The 25,006-nt window shown below is 47.1% G+C and overlaps 1 protein-coding gene across 5 annotated transcripts in view; it reads left to right on the top strand.

Moving 5' to 3' along the window:
- LOC146870027 (N-fatty-acyl-amino acid synthase/hydrolase PM20D1.2-like) overlaps positions 1 to 25,006 on the top strand; it is a 716,209-nt gene that overhangs the window by 105,438 nt on the left and 585,765 nt on the right. For all 5 annotated transcript variants that reach the window (XM_085625007.1, XM_085625082.1, XM_085624934.1 and 2 more), the window contains one exon: positions 21,192 to 21,357. In XM_085625007.1, coding sequence (XP_085481133.1) covers positions 21,192 to 21,357 — 166 coding nt within the window. The remainder of the gene's footprint in view (positions 1 to 21,191; positions 21,358 to 25,006) is intronic.

Here is a 25,006-nt window from a genome sequence, read left to right as displayed (position 1 = left end):
CGGCGACAGCAACTGATGTATTGGTTACTGTTGAAACAGCTGACACCAGAGTGGCTCCCCCTGATAGACTTTATGAAATAGTCTTATTAATAGAGGGTGACATACAACGTACTATAAAAGGGATTTTTTGGGATAATCTGACCACCACCTATGATATCCTCCTAGCGGAGGCAGATTGGCCCCCAGCCTTCATTTTGGAAGCTCCTAGAGGGGAGGAGAAAATCCTCCCGTCCTTTGCGCACACTGTGCCTAAGGACCAAGCTGAAATGTACGCTGGTGAATGGGCGCTGGTGCTTGCGCCAGCGGTATATCGTACTCAAGTGGGTTGGGACCGGTTGTCCCCCTGCCATGAGATTCCACTGCGGTCTATGCCCCAGCCTCAGCCCCAATATCCCATGCGTCGTGAAGCTAGACCTCACGTCGCGGCGATCCTTGAACAATTGGAATATCAGGGTGTAATTGAAACTTGTGTGTCCCCTATGAATAACCCTTTATTCACTGTAACGAAGCCTGACGGCTCGTACCGTTTCGTTTTGGATTACCGGCACCTAAACTCCCATTGCCGGACCTGCGCGGTACAAAATACACATAGCTCGGCTTTGGTCGACAGTCTCGTGCGTAAACGGTTTAAAACGACACTTGACATTTCCAATGGCTTTTTTAGCCATAACCTGTCCACACTGAGTAGCCAGTGGACAGCGTTTACTTCGGGCGGTAAACAAAAACAGTTTACGAGATTAGCCATGGGCTACAAAAATAGCCCTGGCGTCTTTTCGGCTCGCGTGGTTTCTCTCTTAGAAAGAATAGACCCCGAGGCATACTCCTATGTTGACGATATCTACCTCACGGATGACGAGCTGTTGCCGCATCTGTCTCGAGTCGACAATATTGTAGTGAGTTTTGCTGACTATGGCTACAAATTCAATTTTGCGAAGTCTCACATCGCGGAATATACAGTGTTGTTTTTGGGCTACGAGCTCAATAATGAAGGAAAGGGGTTAGCTCCCCACTTTCTGGAGAAGTGCGCATGCTTGAGTGCGCCAACGACACTAAAGAAATTACAATCTCTGCTGGGCTTTCTGAATTTCGGCCGTACGTACATTCCTGATTATGCCCAGCGTATCAAGCCGCTTTACGCCTTGGTACAACCCACATTTTCGAAGTCTAGCTGGCAGCTGGAACATTCTAAAATTTTACAGTCTTTACAGGCTGACCTTCTTGCTTCACAATATTTGCTGACACGTGATAACCGCACTAACCTGGTGATAAGAATAGTGCCAGGCGCCGTGGGTTTCACGTATTTGACGTTTAATGAGGGCGATACAGTCCCCATTGCGTACAAATCCCACTTGTACACCTCTGCTGAATTACGTTTTTCCGCGGTCGAAAAAGTTCTGACTGCTGTACAGATGGCGATCCTTAAGGAACGCGCACTGTCACATGGGAAACAGATTCTGGTTGTAACACCCTATCCTGCCTTAGAAGCGGTGACAAAGGCAAGTGTACCAAATTCTAAAGCTTTGCATCCTCGGTGGATACAATGGGCCACAACACTGACGTCGCCAGACGTCACCTACATCTTTGATGCCTCATTACAGACTCAAGAGTTCTTGCAGTATGAATTCGTTCATCCGGCTCCTCTGTCTTTGCGCCCGCTCGAAGAATACCATTGTGTCATATACACTGACGGGTCTGCGCAGCCCGCAATTGGATCAAAGCACGCTTATTCAGCGGCTTGCGCAATTGTCGTAGGTACATTCGTAAATGGTGAATTCCAATCTGATGCAGTGCATACGCAGTCATTGGGTGATTGTACCGCGCAATTGGCGGAGCTTCGGGCTCTGGTGCTTGCACTGGAGTTTGCTGATCCCCGGGTCACTACTCTTATAGTGAGTGATTCCTTCTACTGTGTCCAGTCCTACAATGACAATTTACACTTCTAGTCTCAGAATGACTATCGAGACACAAAAGGTGGCACAATTAAGCATAAAACGCTTTGGGTTCGAGTGGCAGACTTTAAAGAACGTCTCCCTCTCGTGAATGTTATTCACACTCTTGGTCACCAGCGACTTGGTGTCCATGCTGTCGGCAACAGCTTGGCTGACGAGGCAGCAAAAACAGCAGTGGCTACATACTTAGTGGCAGCAGTTACCAGATCAAAGAGTAAGATTGATGATGACATCTTGGCAGCTATTGCTGCTACAGAAAAGGGAGGCGATTACCCGAAGGGTTTTCCTTCTCGTTACATTTACCATTTAAGTCCTGATAATGTCCCATTAGTGAGGATTAACGACGTTGGTGACAGAATTATTCCCAACGCGGACTGCAGACCCGCACTGATTCTGGCTGCTCATGAGGGGTTGGCGTCTGCCCACGCCGGAGTGTCAGCCACAATATCTCTGCTGCAACAACGTTACTGGTGGTTTGGTTTATATAAACAAGCGCGCGCTTATGTTCTTGATTGTGACATTTGCCAACAGATTAAACCTTCTACTGTTGCGCGCCCATCACAAACACAGTTGTACATATCCAATAAACCATTTGGTTGTGTTTATTTGGATCACTGCGGTCCTTTTTCTTCTGATACTGCGTACAAGTACATCTTGGTTGCAGTGGATTCGTGCACACGTTTTCTGTGGGTATGGCCACAAAGGAGTGCTGACTCGCGGACTGTCATCAGAGATTTGCGTGTCTTTGTGGGAACTTTTGCGTGTGGTACCTTCCATTCTGATCAGGGCCCTGCGTTCGCCTCTAAGGCTTACAAGGAGGCTATGAGAAATTTGGGGGTCCTAGTCAAATTTTCGTCCCCCTACCGACCTGAGGGTAATAGTGTGGTGGAGCGAATGAACCGTGACTTAAAGCAATCATTGACAGCCCGTGTTTTAGGCACAGGCCGGAACTGGCTAGCCCATTTGTATAACGTCCAACGTGCACTTAATAATCTCCCTAGAAGGTCTCTGGGTGGGCGGACCCCGTACATGATGCTCTTCGGAATCAGAATGTTTGTACCAGACCTTGATGGTCTAGACATGGCGGCGTCGACCGCACCCTTTGACGTAGATGATCACTGTGCTGTTTTACAGACTCTACAAGAAGCCAGAGACACTCTATCGAAGGAACACTTGCCCTCCACATCTGAAGTTGAAGTTCAGGTTCCGGTAGTCGGCTGGCTACCCCGAGTTGGAGATCTGGTCCGTGAGAAGGTGGAGAACAAGAAGGAGTTCGGCCCCTCTTATCGTGCACCAGTTCCAGTGCTTGGAGTGCAGGGTACAAGAACAGTCATTTTACCTCCACTTCCTGGTCGCAAAGAAAACAGGTACATCTCTATTGACAATGTCAAACTTCAGCGAGTGGCCGATACTTCTTAGCATGACTCCAGCAGTTTCATGCCAGACGGTGCAGAGAAATTCAATGTTGACTCTTGCTTCTAACACCTTGCCTGATGTTGCCATCGAGATGCAATCGGTTACTGATCCCTTGTTGATACCATCGGCTGGTGGTTTGCCCGAAGAGACTGAGTATGCTTATCCTACACGTGGTCCCTCGCCTGTTTTACAATCTACGGCGCTTGGACAGTCCCGTTTCTCCTTTGACACTAACTCGTTGCCCTCAAGCCCCCCATCGAACATTGCTGTTTTTTTCAGCTGGTTTAAGAGACATTTTTTGATTGCCCCTTGGACATACATTTGGCTGTTGCTTTTCAGTATTTTTTTGTTTATGTCCATTGGATTCGTGATAGTTTTTTTCCGTCTTGTGGATGGCCACTATCTGAGTGAGAGATCGACAATTAGACTTATCAATGGAACTTTGGCCCCCCACTCCTCGTCCCACGTCATGAAGAGGGACCAGACTTTTGTGAATATTACTGCCTGGCCCGTCTTGGATGGAAACGCATGGGATGCTGTTAAATTCCAAATTCATGGGCCTACAGAGGTCATTAATGTACCTAATGTATTTCGTGTTTCTATGGGTGATGTGGTTAGGCAGAACATACGTTCTGATGATTGGGATGTACACGCCATTGAATCACTGTTTTCTGATTTGAAATATTATGCCGCTTTTGATGCTGAAGATTTATATGAAAATGCGGCTAATTATGCGGAACAATATTGTTTTCAACATTATGGCAATCATTTCCTGCATAAAGCAAATACATTTAGGAATTTTGTAAATTTTACCCAATGGGAACACTGTCCTACTCCCGAGTTCGGAAGTTCACAAACACTAGTTAACAAGTATTCTTATTTTACTGATTTCAGTGTTTCCGACCCGGCAGCGTTTTACTTTAAGGTGCTGCCTGAGTCTGCCGCAAAGGTTAGGCTGACACACACAAAACTACTTTATTCCAAGTCCTTTATGGACGAGTTGTCAATCAAAGGTTATGATGTATGGAAGGCTACTATTGATCTAAAGTCGGTTTGGGGTTCCAAGCCGTGGCAGGTACAGGGTACAGAGGCTTTACATCGTGCCTGTCTTATACCAAATCATATTTTATTTTTAAATTCATCCATCTTCCAGACCACCTGTTTTGGATTGGCTACTTCTAAACAATTAAAGTCACCTTCTGTGCCGGATCTGGGCGCTTATCCCGATTGGGATAACCACACAGATCTGTCCCTTGCTGCTTTGCGCTCCTTAGTTTCAAATACATCTTTCAATTTTTCGAAAGTTAATAGTGAGGGTTGGTTAATTTGGCAAAGCAGTTCAGATATCTGTCAACGACGTTTTCTGGGACTGAAACCGGGGTATACTCAGGAACGCGTAGACCCTCGGTTTGAATCGTCACATACTGTAACTACATACTCTGTGGGCAAGTTATGTCAATCTTGGCTGCGACATTCCACTTTGGCGTCTGTCAAAGTTCATTTATCACAATTACATGACAAAATAGATTTGAATGATTTTGTTAAGGGTCCTGTGGGTGGCAGAACCAAAAGGTGGGCGTATGCTATTTACAACGAAGTCTGGAAGTTGTCGCAGATTGAGGCGGCTTCCAGATTGAGGGCTATTGACCAAGCCAACATGGAAAAGGTTTTAGCCGTTATAGATAATAGCATTAGCACTCTCTCTTCTAGGATTTATACATTAGATAATATTGTTTCTTCTGTTGTTGATATTGTGCATGATGATATGTCTGTGTTATATCATGGTCAAAACCAGTTGCGTTCTGTTATGCAGTTTGCATGGACATTGCAGACGTTGAAGGCGGGGAGAGTCCCTTGGGACTATCTTAACACTACATCGTTATTCCTTCCCTTTAACCTTACTGACAAGCAGCGGTTTATGTCCATGAAGGATGCTACATATTCATTGTTACATATTGAAAAATTAGAACCATTGCCTTTTTCTGTAGCGGAGATCAATTCAGCTACGTGGTTAGTCCACGGATTGATAACTCTCCCTTTTGCGCTTTTTAAGTTTACGTCTTGTATGAAACATTATGCTTTGGGTAGATATGAACCGCTGGGCACCGCTTTCATACATGAGGTTTGGTCCCTCCCCTTTACGTATCGATGTACTAGGGACGGGACTGAGGTTTATTTGAAAGGCGAGGAATGTACCACGTCACCAGACCATTCCTTGGTATGTAGGCACATTCAATTACACGGCGCATGCAATGTACAAGCACCGAACTTAGCCTGCATCCTACGAGGTGTCCCAGTGCCTGTGATTACGCCTTCTTTCACACTGCTTGCTAACGGTAGTTATTTGATTTTGAATAGTGAAGCTTGCTGTGGGATGTTAGTGGGAATCCCGTATATAGTAACTGTCTCGCAGAAAGTGGTCTGCTGCAATAATGTTCTCTTTCCACCCCCGCATGGGCGGCTGGATGCTTCCATCTGGCCTTCGATTCCAACCTTGAAAGCAGAGTTCAACAAGTTGAGCAGAATAAGAGCCCTATTGTCCCAAAAAGAGGTGTCTTTGACTTCATCTCGTGAAACATTCGACCTTCACGTGGCTAATACGCGCACTGAGGTACAGGCGCTTCTGAATACTGACCTCCCCCTACATTTCGGCTCTTTGATCCAAACTATTTTCAATGCCTCGTCCACGACCGGCCTGGCTCATTTTTTTAAACTTGTGGGCTCGGGTCTCGTGACCTCTTTCCAAACTATTTTTGGTGTGGTTCCGGGATTTTTTCATTCACTTTTCTCGAGCATCTTTGGAGGTGTTCCGCTGCTTCTGGCACTAGTGGCGGGTGTGCTGCTTTTCCTTTTCATACTACGGAATGGCTGCTCCTTCTGTGCCACACGTGCACCTGTCCCGCCTGCATCTTCTTCGGGATAGGATGCTTGACTTTTATGGAACTCTGCCATTGGCGACATTAAGCCTGGCATATGGATTATCCTTCCGGTATTGCTACTTCACCTGCGTGCAGCCTGTGCTTCACTGCCTGGATTGCCCCTTTGAATGGCCTTTGGATTTGTGCTTGACCAGCCTGGTGTCTCCGGTGCCGGATTTCGATCGACTAATGAGGCCCTTAGTGTCTCACGAGTTGACCTGTTCTGGTGTCCGGATAATGGCTTGTGGAGCAGCACATGGGATCCTGGGTAATTGGGACATCTCTACAGCTGCCTACAACTTCTTGGCTATGAGCTATTTGGAGGAACATTCCGGGTGCCCTCTGATCGTGCTGGAAGCTCCGCTGATTGAAGAACACGTGTGCTCCTTTTCGTTGATGGATTGGATGGCTGAGACTTTCGCTGGCCCTGCAAATGATTTTTTGTTGGAGGCGGTTGCCACATATGCTGCCTATACATTCATGGATTGACTGCACTGTCGTCCTTGGCGCCTGACGCTCCTGGACAGCACCCTGCCGTGACATTTACCTTTTTCTTTTTTGCTTTCTCCCTGATGGTTGTTTTGAGTTTTTTTTTAATTAATTATATTTTTTTTTCGGACACCACTGTTTTCCCCTTTTCCTTTTCAATTTTTTCGTTTCAGACTTTAACTCATTCTGAACCTTTGGATTGATTACGCCTTGTTCTGCTCTGTCGAAATTGAACTCTGCGTTCTCTCTTTTCTTGCCTACTAAATAGTGCTTCGATCAAGGGGGCGTGTAGTGAGTTCTCTCTGAATACGTACAGGCATTGTTAAGTTAGCATAACCACGTTAGATGTTAGAAAGCCATCTTTTTGCTTTTGCACACGACACTGCGTTTACATGTTATTTCTTAAAACAAACTGCTGACTCGAGACTTGCTTCACACAAGAGCAATCTGTTGTTACCATCCCAAGCTCTGCGCAGCGACCTTGGTCTGCACACGATGTGACAAACAGTCTGAGTTGTTACACAATGCATGTTTTCCACTCTAGGTTGATCGACCCACTATTTAGCCATAACACACGCGCAGCTGCACATACCTGAAAGTTGGTGCTTTTAATATCACAGACATCATGTTTATTATTCAGACCGAAGACGAGCCTTCCTGCGAGAAGACTCCGGATGCTCCTGTGATGTGATTTCACTAAGCTGATCTTTGAGGTATGGGGTCCCCTGTTCAAGCCTAAGAGACCTTCTATTAGCATAATAATAATATTAGCTTCTTAGTAAAGGGAAGGTGGTAGTATCCACTGTCATTATAATATGATCACCCCTTTTATATTCTATGGTATTGTAACTATGTTGCTGGTTTTGATATTAATCATTTGTCTGCTTGTATTAGCCAAAGTACTGCATCTTAGGACACGTGGTCTATAAAAATAAACCCCTTTTATTTACAACGTGTCTCTGTTGATTATTGTTGTGGACTGATGTGAGAATAATATACGAACAGGTATTTCCGATTCCCACCATTCCTGAGTATGTACTGAGTCGCGTGTTCTGGGTTGTCTTTTCATTGGGACCGCCGAGCTAAATCTCGGATAACGAATGGGACACTTATGCTAGCCGGATACTGGGTTCTGGGTTCTGAGGTGAGTTTCTGGTACACCACAATTCACTGAGGTCCTGGGGTTCTTCGCATAGTTCTGTGTATCAGCAGAATCCCTGCAACAATGTAACCTTGTGAAATTTCTGAAAGCAAACCCACAAGGAGAAATTTGCAACCGAACTGTAAAATCCTTTTTCGGACACAACCAAGAGTTTGCTCTTGAACTAGGAACAGTGCCACAACTGTAATCTGAGAACTTTAGTGATCTGCCAGAAAGCGAGCGAAACAGACTTAGAATAAGTGAGCCTTAGGGAGTGAGTGAGAAAAACAGTGTACAGGTGGATTATCAAAGACGCACCTTTGTCTAATACGGAGTCAGGACCGTAGATATGGCTGCACAAAGGGGATTTTGAGGGGAGGGAAGCAGTTGGAAGTATCTTAACACCTGCACAAGAAGCTGAGCCTACACTGAGTGCTCCCAGAGTCCAGGACAAGAGACAAGCTGCAATGCGTGGAGTCTGCAGCTTGTTGACTTTAGGCAGAGTGCTCCTCGGATCTTCTTTTGGACTGTCAGCATTGTATTCCATGTATTGTACCCTTCAGAGGCACACATACACTCAGCACATGCATATAGCAAACACACAATGCACAGCACTAGATTCTTCATGTACTTCAACATTCACAGGTACACCTACACCCAGCAATTGCACATAGCATACACACACTGCACAGTATTGCATTATCCCTGTAGTGTACCTTACACGGGCACACATACACCCAGCACATGTATACCACACATGCACTTTACAGCACTGTACACCAAACCAACATAGGCCAAGGGTGAGTTAAGCACACAGCACCCAAATATTTTAAATGAGAGAGCCTGTAGGATTCACTTCAGTGACATAGGTAAAAAGGACCTTTTCAATATTCCTGATTACTACACATTATGATGCCAACATCGTGCTCCCTAACTCCTGGTAAAGCCAGCAGCCTTTCACCACTATGCTGGTAGCTCTTTGGACACCCATACGGTCCAAAAAGACTAATCTGTGAGACAAGCTATGTCATGGTGCACACCCATGATCCGTGTTTGCCCACACCAGCGAAAATCAGCATTTGGGATCCAGACATCAGTGCAGTTGGGGCACTCGGTGTAGGGGTGCAATCCATTAGTTTATCGGTAGAAACTGGAAAACAGGAGTTTGCTGAACTTTTGCATCCCTGAGATCAATCAGTATAAGTGCATCCCTTACCTCCAAGAGCTTTCCAGTCATTGAGGCTTCTACTATGACACATGCAGGTAATTGTTATGCCCTAGTGACCTTCCACATGGTCTCAGGACAACCAGGAACTACTTCCACCCCTGTTTCTAAAGCATGGCTCTCCTCACATGGCTGCTATTCACTGTTACTGCATGTTGGTGTGTAATGGCCAGAGGATTTGCAGCTGAATATGAAGTTTCTCAGTTCAGGACATGTGCCACCTCCAGGGTGCAATTTTTGTTTAGTCATTCTTTATTGACCACGATAATATGCATTAACAAAAGCAGTGTATGCCATAAGAATCATGCCTGCTAGTAGCATGTATCCAGCATACATTTAATGCGCACAAAAGAGTTTGTCCTAGTTCCACTAACCAGTGAGAATGAAGAGAAACTAAACGTTAACAAAACCAGTATCCTCTCCACTCCCCCCACACCCCAGCAAGCAAGCATTGTATGTAATCAAAAGGCGGGGTAAACCATTGGGCATCACTGACAACACTTAATATTTGTTTTATGAAGTAATCCACAGTATATGAAGCAGCCATCTTAAGGGGGTCTGTTAGAACCGGCGGTCTCTAGTTGGCAGAGGTATACACTTCTGACAAATAGGGACCAACCAACTCTAGTCAGGGAAAGGGGATTACACACTCAGATAACCCCTGCTACCCCCTTGGTAGCTTGGCAGAGCAGACAGGCTTATCTCAGAGGCAGTGTGTTAAGCATTTATGACCACATACAGTAATAAAGTGAATACACTACAGATGGACACGACACCGAAGTTATTATAAAAATAGTATTTTTATATAAGGCTTAGCACAAGACCAAATAACGACAAAAATATACCACAGTCTTAATAAATACTCTTTGGAAGGAAAAATAATAGTTCAAGTAAGGTTTCTTCTTGGCAAATAGTTCTTTAGCAAAGTATTCTTCTGAGCACAGTTCTTTGGCAACAATGTAACCCCCACAGGAGTCACACGACGTCGAGTCTACAAGATTCCCAAGGTTCGGCGTCGACCGCGAGGAGCGCTACGTCGAGCCTGGAGTTGCAACAGACCCCACCAGTACAGTACCTTGAGAAACGAGGAAAACGATGATCCACGGCGTCGAGATGTCGGCGTCGAGGTCGGCGTCGATCGTGCCTCGGAGTCGGGTCAATCCGCAGCGGTGTCGAGGGATGTCAGGCCGGAGCAGCGCTCACGGCGTCGAGAAGGGCGTCGAGTCGATGCGATCAGCAGCGGCGTCGGAACGGGGTCGCTTGGAGGTGGAGCCGATACTCACTCCTCACTGGCGTCGATACCGGCGTCGAGACGGGGTCACTTGGAGCCGGGGCCGATACCCACTGCTCACTGGCGTTGCTGCTGGCATCGATCGGGCCCGGCGGCCGGCGTCGATGGCTCGGGACACTGGAGCCGTTACTCACGATGTCGAGCTGGATTCGGCGGCGTCAGCGGCGTCGAGACTGCAGATTTTCCCTTGTGTACTGGAAACAACACTTTCCAGCAATTCAGCAAATGGTGAAGTCCTTTGGCCCTGTGACTTCAGCAGGAGACTGGCACTCTTCCAGCCCTTGGAGATTTCCTAGCAAGTGTTCAGAGAGTACACACCAAGTTCCTCTCTCCTTGTTCCTTGGCAAAAATAAAGAAGCAGCTTTCAGGTTCCTCCACAGCAAAACAGCACTCTGGCAGAAAGGGGAGGCAAGTCCTTAGATCAGCAGGCTTCTTGTCCTTGGTACAGGTTTCCTTGTCAGAAGTGATCTGAGTTCTTGGTTCAGGGGTCCTTCTCTTATACCCCATTTCTCCTTTGTTCCCTTTGTCCAAACAGGGAAATTCCCACCATCTCAGGTTTGTTGTGGGTGTTGCCAGGCAGAGGCACCTGGCCTATTCACTGAGCAGGGCAGAGTCCTCAGCCGCCCAGCAGGAGGCGGAGCCAGTATTGTCACTGGCAGGAGCAGGGCTATCAGTCGCCCAGCAGGGGGTGGAGCCAGTATTGTGTCAGGCAGGGCAGGCTACTCTTCCCTCACTCTATGTGTAAACGCCCCATTCACCCCACACTGACTCATTCAGACCTCTGGAGCCACCCAGCCCCTGACACACACACCAAACCAGCAGAGACCGGTAGATAGTTGGACAAGAAAATAGCCACTTTCTAAAAGTGCTATTTTCAAACATAGAATTTAAAAACCATCCATCCTAAAGGGTGTGTTATTAAATTCTGAGTTCAGGGATACTAAACTCGACTTGCTACCATGCTCCCTGAGTCAGATAGATTATAATGGAGTTAATAATCAGTCTGCCCAGTCTGGCCTATTGGAGGCAGGTAGCCCTTCAATAGTGAAAAACGAAAACGGCTGTAATTCACTATTAGGTCATGCCACACACATCAGGGCATGACCTAACTTTTACCAACAATGCACCCTGCCCTAGGGCCTACCATAGAGGTGTCTGAAATGTGGCAAAGTGAAGGTTTAGAGACTGGCAAGTAGGTTTCCTTACCAAGTCGACATGGCAGTCACGGACTGCACGCAGGCGCTGCGGTGGCAGGCCTGAGACACATTTTACACGCTGCTTCTGTGGGTGGCACAACCAGTGCTGCAAGCCCACCAGCAGCAGTTAACTTACACGCCCTTGGCACACGCAGTGCACTAGACTAGGGTCTGAACAGTAAGTCAACCAAGCCAATCATGGTAACACCAATCAATGTAACAATTTAACATAGGGAGCACTTGCACTGTGGCACTGATCAGCAGTGGCACAGTGCCCAAAGCAATAAACCAGCAAAAACATCGTAAACAGAGGAGGCAAACAGAAAAAAATGGAGGAGAGAGTCATGCCAATGATGCCAGGTCTAACACGTGTCCCCTCCAGCTGAAATGTGGGGAGAACTACCCTTCACCCAGGGAGTCCTCATCACTAAGGCGGAAAAATCTGGACAGACCATCAGCATTGGCGTGATCTGTACCAGGGCGGTGTTCCACCGTAAAGTCCATCCCCTGTAGGGAAATGGACCACCTCAACAGCTTTGGGTTCTCACCCCTCATCTGCATTAACCATCTGAGGGGCCTGTGGTCTGTCTGAACCCGGAAGTGAGTCCCAAACAGGTAGGGTCTTAGCTTCTTCAGCGCCCAGACCACAGCAAATGCCTCACGCTCTATCGCACTCCACCTCTGTTCCCTGGGAAGTAACCTCCGGCTGATGAAGGCTACAGGTAAGTCTCGGCCCTCCTCATTCATCTGTGCTAGAACAGCCCCCACACCATGCTCTGAAGCGTCTGTCTGGACAATGAATTCTTTTGAAAAGTCGGGTGCCTGGAGGACCGGTGCTGTACACATTGCAGTTTTCAGGGTGTCAAAGGCGTTCTGACAGGCGTCAGTCCAGATCACAAGTCTCGGCTGCTTCCTGGAAGTCAGCGAGGTCAAGGGATGCACAATGTTGCCATACCCCTTGACAAACCTCCTGTAGTAACCCGTGAGACCCAAGAAGGCTCTCACCTGAGTCTGGGTTTTGGGCGGTTCCCAAGCCAGGATGGTATCTATCTTGGGTTGCAGGGGGGCCACCTTGCCGCTCCCTACTTGGTGCCCCAAGTACACCACTGAACCCTGCCCAATCTGGCACTTACTAGCCTTGATTGTGAGGCCTGCTCTGCGCAGGGCCAACAACACTTCCTGGAGGTGGCGCAAGTGTTCCTCCCAGCTGGCGCTGAACACTGCTATATCGTCCAGGTAGGCGGCGCTGAAATCTTCCAGCCCGGCCAATACCTGGTCAACCAACCTCTGGAATGTGGCAGGGGCATTCTTCATCCCAAAGGGCATCACACGGAACTGGTAGTGCCCATCTGGTGTGGAGAATGCAGACCTCTCTTTTGCCCCATCAGTCAAGGCGATCTGCCAGTACCCAGACGTTAGATCAAACGTACTAAGGTACCGGGCAGCCCCCAACCGATCGATGAGCTCATCAGCTCTGGGGATGGGGTGCGCGTCAGTCTTGGTGACCGAATTGAGTCCTCGGTAATCCACACAGAACCGAAGTTCTGGTGAAGCACCAGGCGCTGCAGCCTTTGGGACCAAGACCACTGGGCTGGCCCAAGGACTGCTAGAGGACTCAACCACCCCTAAGGCAAACATCTTGGAGACCTCCTCCTTGATATATGCTCTGACCTTTTCAGTCACCCTGTAGGCCTTGTGCCTCACAGGAGTGCTGTCCCCAGTGTCCACATCATGGACACACCACTGAGTGACACCAGGGATTAAGGAGAACAGATCAGGGAACTGTGCCAACAGATGGCGACAATCTTGCTGCTGCTCAGGGGTCAGTGTGTCAGAGAGGACAACACCATCCACTGACCCATCTTTTTCTTTTGCACACAGGAGGTCAGGAAGAGGCTCACTCTCCTCCTCCATCCCAGCATCTGTGGCAAGGAGCATGCCCACTTCGGACCTTTCTAAGTGGGGCTTTAACCGGTTGACATGCAGGACCCTTAAGGGGTTCCTGGGAGACTTCAAGTCCACCAAGTAGGTGACATCGCTCTTTTTCTCCACAACCTCAAATGGTCCAGTCCACCTGTCCTTGCGCGCACAAGGTTCCACAGGGGCCATGACCCAAACTTTCTGACCAGGTTGAAGCTCAACCAGAGTGGCATTCTGATCGTACCACCGCTTCATCTCTTCCTGGCTGGCCTCCAGATTTGCCTGAGCAAGATCTCTGAAGCGCCGAGTCTGGTTCCTAAAGGCCAGCATGTAACTATATACATCCTGGGGAGGTTTCCTGGGAGATTGCTCCCAGCCTTCTTTGACCAGACTCAAAGGTCCTCTTACCGGGTGACCATACAAAAGCTCAAAGGGGCTGAACCCTAGAGACTTCTGTGGCACCTCACGGTAAGCAAACAGCAGGCATGGCAAGAGGACGTCCCATTTACGCCTCATTGGTTCTTCAAGACCCATGATCATGCCTTTTAGGGTCCGGTTGAATCTCTCAACCAGCCCATTACCTTGAGGGTGGTAAGGAGTGGTAAACTTGTAGGTTACCCCACACTCCTTCCACAGAGACTTCATATAATTCGAAATGAAGTTGGTGCCCCGGTCTGACACCACCTCTCTGGGGAACCCCATGCGGGAGAAAACACCCATCAGTGCCCGTCCCACCACGGGGGCCGTCACTGTGCGGAGAGGGATGGCTTCCGGGTACCGGGTGGCATGGTCCACCAAGACCAGGATAAACCTGTTGCCCATGGCTGTCTTGGGGTCCAGTGGCCCCACAATGTCAATTCCCACTCGCTCAAAGGGGGTACTGACGACGGGAAAAGGTTGGAGGGGAGCCTTCTGCTTCCGCCCACTTTTCCCACTTGCCTGGCAAGTTTGACAGGTCCTACAATGGATATCTGAATCCCTTCTCATCTGGGGCCAATAAAAATGGGTGACAAGCCTGTCATAGGTCTTGTCCTGCCCCAGATGTCCAGCTAACGGAACGTCATGAGCCAACCCCAGTAGGAAGGCTCTGAAGCGCTGGGGTACCACCAGCACACGGGCTGACCCAGGTTCAGCAGCCTTAGGCTCGCTATACAGGAGGTCGTTCTCCCAGTAGACCCAATATGATCCTGACTGATCACCTGTCGTTTGGGCTGAGGCCTGCTGCCTCATTCCCACAAGAGAAGGGCACACTTTCTGTTCAGCACAAAATTTCTCCCTGGAGGGACCACCATCCTGCTGCCAATGGGTCAGCTCGGGCAGGTCTCCCAGTTCGGCCACTTGTTCTCCTGTCGGTTCCAGGGCATCCCCCTCAGGGTCTGCTCCCTCCTGGACCGCGGGAACGATGGGGGACGGTTTCCCGCACCCCCTGCCTCTTCTCTTCACGGTTGGGACCTGGGCCATACTTTTAGGCTCCAGGGCCCCATCAACACCCTTACTGACTGACATGGACCGGGTGGTCGCACACACCCACTCAGGGAGACCCAACATTTCCAGATGCGATTTTCTCTCCACCTTAGCCCAAGGGGAGTCCTCCAAATCATTGCCCAGGAGACAATCAACAGGCATGGCGGGCCTCACAGCAACCTGAAGAGTACCTGAGACCCCCCCCCCACTCAAAGGGAACTTGAGCTACCTCACACTGACTCTGTGAGTTGTCAGCAGCTACAACGGGGTAGAATGCATGAGGGACCACCTGCTCTCTGGACACCAAGTGACACTTGACAGCTGTCACACTCGCTCCGGTGTCTCTGAGAGCTTCCACCCTATGGCCATTAATGGTCACCCACTGCCTATATTTCTTAGTGTTACTAGGCAGAGGGGTTGGAGGGACCATTTCCACGTCTCCTAAAGAGACCAGGGACATTTCTGCGGGACCCCACCCACCGGGGGCACCCATCTCATCCCCTCCCAGGGCTACACTCGCTACCTGACGAGGGGGTGCACGCGGCGGTGCATTCGAATCCTTCATGGGACACTGGGGATCATAATAACGGTGTCCCACCTGCTTACAGGCATAGCAGGTCATGGGGCCCCTGTGAACAGGTTTACCTGTCGGGGCCTCTGGCTTCTTTACAGGGGGAGGCTGGGAACCCTTCCCTTGGTTCCCTTGGGGACTACTTTGGGGCCCTTTCTGAAACTCCCTCTGTTTACCCCTGTCCCCCCCACTCTTCTGCTGGGGACCCTGCCCACCTTTGGCTGAGTCTCCCACTGGACCCTTGTGGACCCTGGTACTGACCCAGCGGTCCGCCTCCTCAGCAAGTTTTCTAGGGTTAGATATCTTGCTATCAACAAGGTGCTGGCGTAGCTCTGGAAAACAGTTATTAGACAAGTGCTCCCAAGCAAACAAATCATAAAGAGCATCATAACTATCAACCTTGCTACCCTTTATCCAACCATCCATGGTTCTGCAGAAAAAAGACACATATTCAACCCACGTAGTACCAGGCAACTTCTTACATTCTCTAAAGGTTTGTCTGTACTTTTCTGGAGTTAAGCCATATCTCAGCATTAAAGCATCTTTCATATGAGTATAAGACATCCTATCCTCCGCAGGAAGGCTCAACAAGGTATCTCTCCCTTCATTTGTAAAGCGGCTCCACAACCCCGTTCCCCAATCTTTCTCAGGGACCCGGTGGGCCAATAACGCTAACTCATATGCTTTAAACCATTGGCTAATATCTTCATTCTTACTGTAATCTTTGATCACATCTTTAGGAAAATAAAACCTACTTTCTGCAGGCACAGATGGAGTGCTGCCACCAGAGGGATTCAACTCTAAACTCTTAGTTTTAAGCTCCATCTCCCTCACCATCTTCTCACGTTCAAACGCTAATTTCTCTCTCTCAAAATCTAATCTTTTGCTCTCCATTTCAGCTTCTCTCTTGCTTCTTGCATTCTCTAATTCCAACTGCCCTCCTAATTTACGTTTTGCCATCTCTAACTTGTATTCCTTCTCCTTCTCCCTGTCTTCCAACTCTTCAGGAGAAAGGCTCTTAGAGGAAACACTGCTGCCTGGAGATGACACTTGCCCACCTGTGGGCTCTTCCTCTTCCTCTTCTTCTTCCTCTTCCGGTACCACCACCGGGTCAGAGGGATCTCTGGCCTCTAACCAGGCCTTCAGCGCTTTGAGGAAGTCGCCTCTCAATTTGAGACCTGTGGTAGGAACTTTAAACTGCTTGCAAAATCCTCTTAGATCCTTTAGCTTGTAGGAATCTATCTTCTCCTTATCAAATTCCCCCACAACAATCTCCACAGGTGTAGCAGCTCTGGCATTCTCCATGGTCAAAACTGGCAGTGTTTAAGAAAATAAGCTCCAGGAAAGCGGAGAACAAAAAATAGAATATCCTACCAAAAACAGATTGTGGCTGCGTTATGGTCTGCTTTCACTATGTAGCGTACACTAATCACTGCACATGAGTCATAAATGCAAAGTTCAATCCTCACCGCTGACCACCAATGTTAGAACCGGCGGTCTCTAGTTGGCAGAGGTATACACTTCTGACAAATAGGGACCAACCAACTCTAGTCAGGGAAAGGGGATTACACACTCAGATAACCCCTGCTACCCCCTTGGTAGCTTGGCAGAGCAGACAGGCTTATCTCAGAGGCAGTGTGTTAAGCATTTATGACCACATACAGTAATAAAGTGAATACACTACAGATGGACACGACACCGAAGTTATTATAAAAATAGTATTTTTATATAAGGCTTAGCACAAGACCAAATAACGACAAAAATATACCACAGTCTTAATAAATACTCTTTGGAAGGAAAAATAATAGTTCAAGTAAGGTTTCTTCTTGGCAAATAGTTCTTTAGCAAAGTATTCTTCTGAGCACAGTTCTTTGGCAACAATGTAACCCCCACAGGAGTCACACGACGTCGAGTCTACAAGATTCCCAAGGTTCGGCGTCGACCGCGAGGAGCGCTACGTCGAGCCTGGAGTTGCAACAGACCCCACCAGTACAGTACCTTGAGAAACGAGGAAAACGATGATCCACGGCGTCGAGATGTCGGCGTCGAGGTCGGCGTCGATCGTGCCTCGGAGTCGGGTCAATCCGCAGCGGTGTCGAGGGATGTCAGGCCGGAGCAGCGCTCACGGCGTCGAGAAGGGCGTCGAGTCGATGCGATCAGCAGCGGCGTCGGGACGGGGTCGCTTGGAGGTGGAGCCGATACTCACTCCTCACTGGCGTCGATACCGGCGTCGAGACGGGGTCACTTGGAGCCGGGGCCGATACCCACTGCTCACTGGCGTTGCTGCTGGCGTCGATCAGGCCCGGCGGCCGGCGTCGATGGCTCGGGACACTGGAGCCGTTACTCACGATGTCGAGCTGGATTCGGCGGCGTCGGCGGCGTCGAGACTGCAGATTTTCCCTTGTGTACTGGAAACAACACTTTCCAGCAATTCAGCAAATGGTGAAGTCCTTTGGCCCTGTGACTTCAGCAGGAGACTGGCACTCTTCCAGCCCTTGGAGATTTCCTAGCAAGTGTTCAGAGAGTACACACCAAGTTCCTCTCTCCTTGTTCCTTGGCAAAAATAAAGAAGCAGCTTTCAGGTTCCTCCACAGCAAAACAGCACTCTGGCAGAAAGGGGAGGCAAGTCCTTAGATCAGCAGGCTTCTTGTCCTTGGTACAGGTTTCCTTGTCAGAAGTGATCTGAGTTCTTGGTTCAGGGGTCCTTCTCTTATACCCCATTTCTCCTTTGTTCCCTTTGTCCAAACAGGGAAATTCCCACCATCTCAGGTTTGTTGTGGGTGTTGCCAGGCAGAGGCACCTGGCCTATTCACTGAGCAGGGCAGAGTCCTCAGCCGCCCAGCAGGAGGCGGAGCCAGTATTGTCACTGGCAGGAGCAGGGCTATCAGTCGCCCAGCAGGAGGTGGAGCCAGTATTGTGTCAGGCAGGGCAGGCTATTCTTCCCTCACTCTATGTGTAAACGCCCCATTCACCCCACACTGACTCATTCAGAACTCTGGAGCCACCCAGCCCCTGACACACACACCAAACCAGCAGAGACCGGTAGATAGTTGGACAAGAAAATAGCCACTTTCTAAAAGTGCTATTTTCAAACATAGAATTGAAAAACCATCCATCCTAAAGGGTGTGTTATTAAATTCTGAGTTCAGGGATACTAAACTCGACTTGCTACCATGCTCCCTGAGTCAGATAGATTATAATGGAGTTAATAATCAGTCTGCCCAGTCTGGCCTATTGGAGGCAGGTAGCCCTTTAATAGTGAAAAACGAAAATGGCTGTAATTCACTATGAGGTCATGCCACACACATCAGGGCATGACCTAACTTTTACCAACAATGCACCCTGCCCTAGGGCCTACCATAGAGGTGTCTGAAATGTGGCAAAGTGAAGGTTTAGAGACTGGCAAGTAGGTTTCCTTACCAAGTCGACATGGCAGTCAGGGACTGCACGCAGGCGCTGCGGTGGCAGGCCTGAGACACATTTTACACGCTGCTTCTGTGGGTGGCACAACCAGTGCTGCAAGCCCACCAGCAGCAGTTAACTTACACGCCCTTGGCACACGCAGTGCACTAGACTAGGGTCTGAACAGTAAGTCAACCAAGCCAATCATGGTAACACCAATCAATGTAACAATTTAACATAGGGAGCACTTGCACTGTGGCACTGATCAGCAGTGGCACAGTGCCCAAAGCAATAAACCAGCAAAAACATCGTAAACAGAGGAGGCAAACAGAAAAAAATGGAGAAGAGACTCATGCCAATGATGCCAGGTCTAACAGGGTCGAATATTAAATTTACCTTCAACGGGTAGCAAGATTGTTCTCCCATGTGTCCAATGGGGAGTCCTTATTAGGTCTGCAGCGTAGGGCCATTAGTGTGGTCAGCTCCACCATGACCAATTTCGGAGCACCCTGGAGCCATCTACTCGCAATGGGTCCTCTTGAGTTTCCAATGCGTTGCTATTGTTTTGCTGCTATCAAGGCCATGTCAAAAGGATGCTATGCTTCTTCATTGAGAGCAGGACAACGTTTTGGATCTGAAAGCTCACATATCAGGATTGTGGAAACAAAAATCACTGTGCATGCGGGTACTTACTGAATTGATGTCCACCCATCGCTCCACTTGTTAGGTGTAGATCGTGGTGATGTGACGAGCATGTCCATATCAGCTGCAGCCTATATACAAAATGATTAGGGGCCAAAGCATGAACATCTACGTTGCGTATGTGCAGGCACAGAAGTTCATGCCTTGTTTTTTGGGGAAACCATGCTGCTTTTAGCACATACATTAATGCTGAAAATCTATGAGTTGGTGTATTCACTCAGAAAATGAAGAAGCACGTACTGCTCCATGTTTACTAGTATATGCAATATCAGAAAAATGTCAGTGCAGTTTAAGCATAAACAGATGTAAAAACCTATTCTGAGTCTGTGCACTGAAGTAGGATGTGTGCATGATGCAGCCAGATGATCACTGAGTTCAACTTTCATTCCTACTGCCTCATTGTCGAAATGAAGCTTGAAATGTATGATGACAAAGCAAGGCTCGCCACTTGGCAACGTCGCCTGTACAAAACACGCTGACTACAATTAATGGAAACACATTGCACTGTGCTCATTAATTCTTTCCTGCTCAATAGAAAATGCCCTGGAACTATACACACTGCACAGAACACAACGTTAAAGTGCCTTGAGCAGTTCTCACACATACTTGGCAGCTACACAGTCCCAGCACTGCTTTCAAAGAAACAAAGCCCACCCACATGAGTGGTAAGAACCAGTGCTTAGAGGTCCATGTGCTGGCTTTCAATTACACCTAAATCCACAGACACTACCCCAACAGTGTACAATAGGTTTCATACCCTGTGTGAACTGCACTTGAGAGCGACTCTAAACATCCTGCAGTTAATGAAATTGCTTTATTACGTCAGCTGCTTCAAATAACAGCACAGTTTTTTGTCACCAAAGTCATTATAGCTAACAGTAGTAATATTCTAGCAGGTTTATACCCTATGACTAGGTACAGCAAAAATAGGCCTAGATCCATCAGTAATAATATATTTATTTTTCTTGGTATGTGGAGCCACAGAACAGGACATTGTGACACAGGCGTACAATAACCTAGTAGTGAGTACACACCAGTTTACATACATTTAATGTCAGAGTTGAAAATCTTTATAAAGTAGATCTTTGCTGTTTTAATGAAATGCCACCATATCTCCATTCATGCGCATACTGAGCATGGACTGCTGAAAAGAGGTATCTGATTACTGACAATTTAGACTGGCAGAGAGGTGAGATAATGAAAGTTACATGGAAGAACAAATGTAAGGAAAGGGTGTGAACCAGTGAGTTTGGAGAAGGAAGAACTAGTAATAATTTACAAAAGGAAAGAACGAGGGAAAGAAGGGAAAAAAGGGCATTTCGCTCTAAGCATTGAAAAGACCATAATCTCAGCAATTTTGTTTGGACCAAAAAGAGTAAACCCTGATAACTTTAAAAAAAAAAAAATTTAAATAATTTTTGAAAGCACTGAAAAAAACTCCACTGGAATTCATAACAAATAAATATTGAATAAAGGAAAGCCTATTCACCTTGTTTTCTTTCTCTAGGTAATTGACATTGTGAAGCACGCCATCAGTGATGACAGAGTGAAAATTACTATTAAGAATGCCTTTGAACCTCTTCCCGTCAGTCCCTATGATGAAACGTCTTTTGGATATCAAATTGTAGGGCGGACCATTCGTGATGTATTCTCTGACATCATCTTCGCTCCAGGTAAGTTCTGACACATTCCACTTATTACTTTGCTCACAATTGGTTACCGCATCTGATATAAGGCCTATCACCCCTTCTTACTATCACTCAAGATAAACAAAGCAGATCACATCCATCATCTCTTTCCCCCCGAACCCACAGTTGCTGCTGATTTATCAGTGCAGATTAACCCAGGCATTGTAGGTGACTGAGGCAAAGCATGCTGGGATTTGGCTCTAGCCAGATATTTGATTTTGGCTAATCTATAGGTCATGTCTGAAGATGAGCAAGGACAAAGCTATGTCAGGACTTTGCCACCCTCTCTGACTTTACTCCCCCTAATGTCCTTTTGCAGCAGCAGTCTGACAGATGTTTGGGAACGGCTGTCGCACAGTATCACACAAATCAAATTAAGAATCTGTGTTTAGGGATTACTCTGGAACTTTAGTTTCAAATAAATGCAAAACAAAAAAATCGTAAAATATTTAAGGCAGTGACAGCCAGGCTGACTGACAAAACTGTCCTGGCAGCCTCCAGCCTTAGATGAAGGGTCATCATGGGACCTCTCTCCTCTGACATTTATATGTTTAGCTCAACTGCAAAGGATCGATATTATTCAAACAATTATTTGCAATTACGGAGATTATGTTTTAGCTGGCAACCCGTCTGATACTTCCAGTAAATATAAATAAAACCATTTGTGGCACTACATTCGGATTGCAACATTATAGCACTTCCGACCTGCAAAAATTAGAGCCACTGAGAATCACTTGGAGTTCAGAAGAATAGTTAAGAGTTGGTTATTCCTAATGTGTGGCAGAAAATCTATATGATCTAATTCACAAAGACAAGCCCTCTTAGGCTACAGACTGATACCTGTGTATTACCCTTTAAGAGAACCAAATCAGCACAAACTCCTTACAAAATCCCCTTCCTGAGGTCAGGGGAGAACCAGGCATAACGGATGGATCACTTCAAATCGCAGAGATGATTTACTCCTCCAAATCTTGCCTGTCAAACCCAAAGGACTTACCTAATAGCATAGCACCTAATGTTAAAAAGAGCAGAGTATCGAGTTGAAAACATTGGGAATAATGTTTACTGTTAATGTTATTTTTCAAAGAACAAAGATTCAACAATTTCGATAGTGAAACAGAACCCAAAGATGCTGCAGCTATTGGCACCTTCCCACATGTGACAGACGTCTATCCTTCTTTCACAGTTGGTACATGCTTTCCTAAAACCCTTCTCCCCCTTTACTCCTAAAGCCTCGCACGAACTGTTGATTTTGCTTTAAAAGATATGATTGTTCCCTTTCCATTTTTTCTTACCCATTCTCTGCATCCCTTACTCTCTCTAAGTATAACCTACTCTGGTGCATGCCTGTCTGCTTTACTCTCAATTATTGTATTTATACAAACAACCCACACCTCATCCTCTAGATCATAACCTCTCCTTCCTGAAAAACATATCCCTGCATTCTAACAGTAACTCACCTCCTCTAACCATCCTATGCTTTCCACCAACGATTTGCACAAACTCAATGTAATACTCACACCTAACACCTATTAACGTGATCTTCCACGGAGACAATAAATGCATGCAATCCTTTCCTTGAGAAAATGACTAATCCCATTAACAATCAAGAAGAACCACTGGATTCACCGCTAACCTTTGAATTTAGGAGAGCGTGCTACCTGCCATAAAGTGCTTTTACGGCTCTTCAGGGGAAGTAAGCACTATATAAATGTAATTGCAGTACAGTACAGTAGATGGAGGCCTTCGTAGGGGGACGTGCAAAGGGGCACCAGATTCAAGATTAAGGAGCAGTAAAGCCTTTTTCATACGCAATGCAAACTACAATCACAATCTTGAAAGTGCGCAGTGCAAGGCAAAGAAGGCAACTCCAATCGACAATAAATTCCTAGGCAATGATGAACTTGTCAAACATTATACTATGACAAAATAAGTAATAATTAAACGTAAGCTCAGTGTAAGAACCAAAAAGGAAGAAATGTAATAAAAAGGTTTTTTAATTTCAATTAATTGAGTTCAATAGTAGTATAAAAACGATCTTCAATTATAAAAAAACATCCAATTTGCGATATTATGAAATACAATCTTTAGATCGACAATATTGTTCAATATATGAACGACATAATAAAAACACAATAAAAACCAATATTGGCAGAAATTGAATCTTCTTCGACGCGTGTTTCAGCGGCGATGCCTCTTTGTCAGGATTGCCACAAAATTGCCTGAAAATAATTTTGAAAGGACATAATAGAGAGAAGGGACAGGGCCCCTGGACAGTGGGGTTTTGGCCTCCCATCACCTCCCAAACAGTCACACCTGCCTTCTCCCACATTAATAAGCAACTCATCTGGAATGACTTTCCATTCCTTGGCGAAGTTTTAATTGGAGCCCAGCTGTGCAGGGCATTCACACCTAAGCTGGAGACCTAACATGTTCGTGGGTTTCCACCTCAATGTGTGATAGTGTCACCTCACTGAGTGCCCGTGTGATGATTAAAAGAAAAAAAGTGTGTCACACAGCTACTGTGTGAGTTGACTGGGCTGTGATGCAGAATGTTTAATTTATTCAGCATTCCGTCCATCATTTGTTGCAGCAGCATTTATCGCCCCAAGTGGGATGGGTATGCCCAGATGTGGGTCCCTTTAATTATGGCTGGGTCTGAACTGGGGTGACAAAGTGAGCTAAAGAATGATGATGGATTCAACCCAGATCTGTGTCTGGGGGTGAGTGTCTGAAAGGTTTCAGTGCTCCATCCATCATCTACTTGTGTTTGCTTTGTTCGTGGGTCCTTTGCTCACTTAGCCACTAAATTCAAGCTAGCCTGGCTGATGAGGGGGTTAGCTTGAAACTGGACCCTGGATGCCTGTTTTGAGACCGGGGAAGACCTGGCTTGGCAGTTCGGGCTGGACTGTTCCCATGAGGGACAGTTCAAGACTGATTTGCATATGGCTGTGTCTGAACTGGGGTGGCAAAGTGAGCTAAAGAACAATGTTGGATTCAACCCAGATCTGTGACTTTGGGTGAGTGTCTGAAAAGTTTCAGCGCTCTGTCTATCATCTCCTTGTGTTTGCTTTGTTCGCCCTAAGTTGGCAGGGTATACCCAGACGTGGGTCCCTTGCTCACTTTGCCACTGGATTCAAGCTATTCTAGCTGATGAGGGGTGATACCCCAAAACCGGTCCCAGTATGCTTGTTTCCGGTCCAGGGAGGACACAGCTTAGCAGTTCGGACTGGACTGTTCCCATGAAGTGCAGGGTCAAGACTGATTTGCATATGGGTCCAAAGGTGGCGTAGTGAGCAAAAGAACGATGAATTTAACACAGATCTTTTGACTGGGGGTGAATGTTTGATCTATTCAGCATGCCATCCATTACTTGTTGCTGCAGCATTTTTCGCCCAAAGATGGAGTTCTTCAAGCATCCAGTCAGATTTATGATTGTTTATTATTGCTAAGTTTATGTTAGAGGCATATGAGCTGCAGATCACACACTAGCATTAGATCGCAATCTGGTGTTGGGCTTGGATGCTTGCACCTTGTTGTTGTCTTGGAAGAAGTCTTTGTAGTCACGAGATAGGTGACTCCTCCCTTGGACGATAGTGCGCATGGGCATCAACTCCATCCTTAGATCGTTTTT

This window comes from Triturus cristatus, chromosome 1_1, assembly GCF_964204655.1.
Source record: "Triturus cristatus chromosome 1_1, aTriCri1.1, whole genome shotgun sequence".
Classification (NCBI taxonomy): Eukaryota; Metazoa; Chordata; class Amphibia; order Caudata; family Salamandridae; genus Triturus; species Triturus cristatus.
This window is presented reverse-complemented; position numbering and strand designations above follow the sequence as displayed.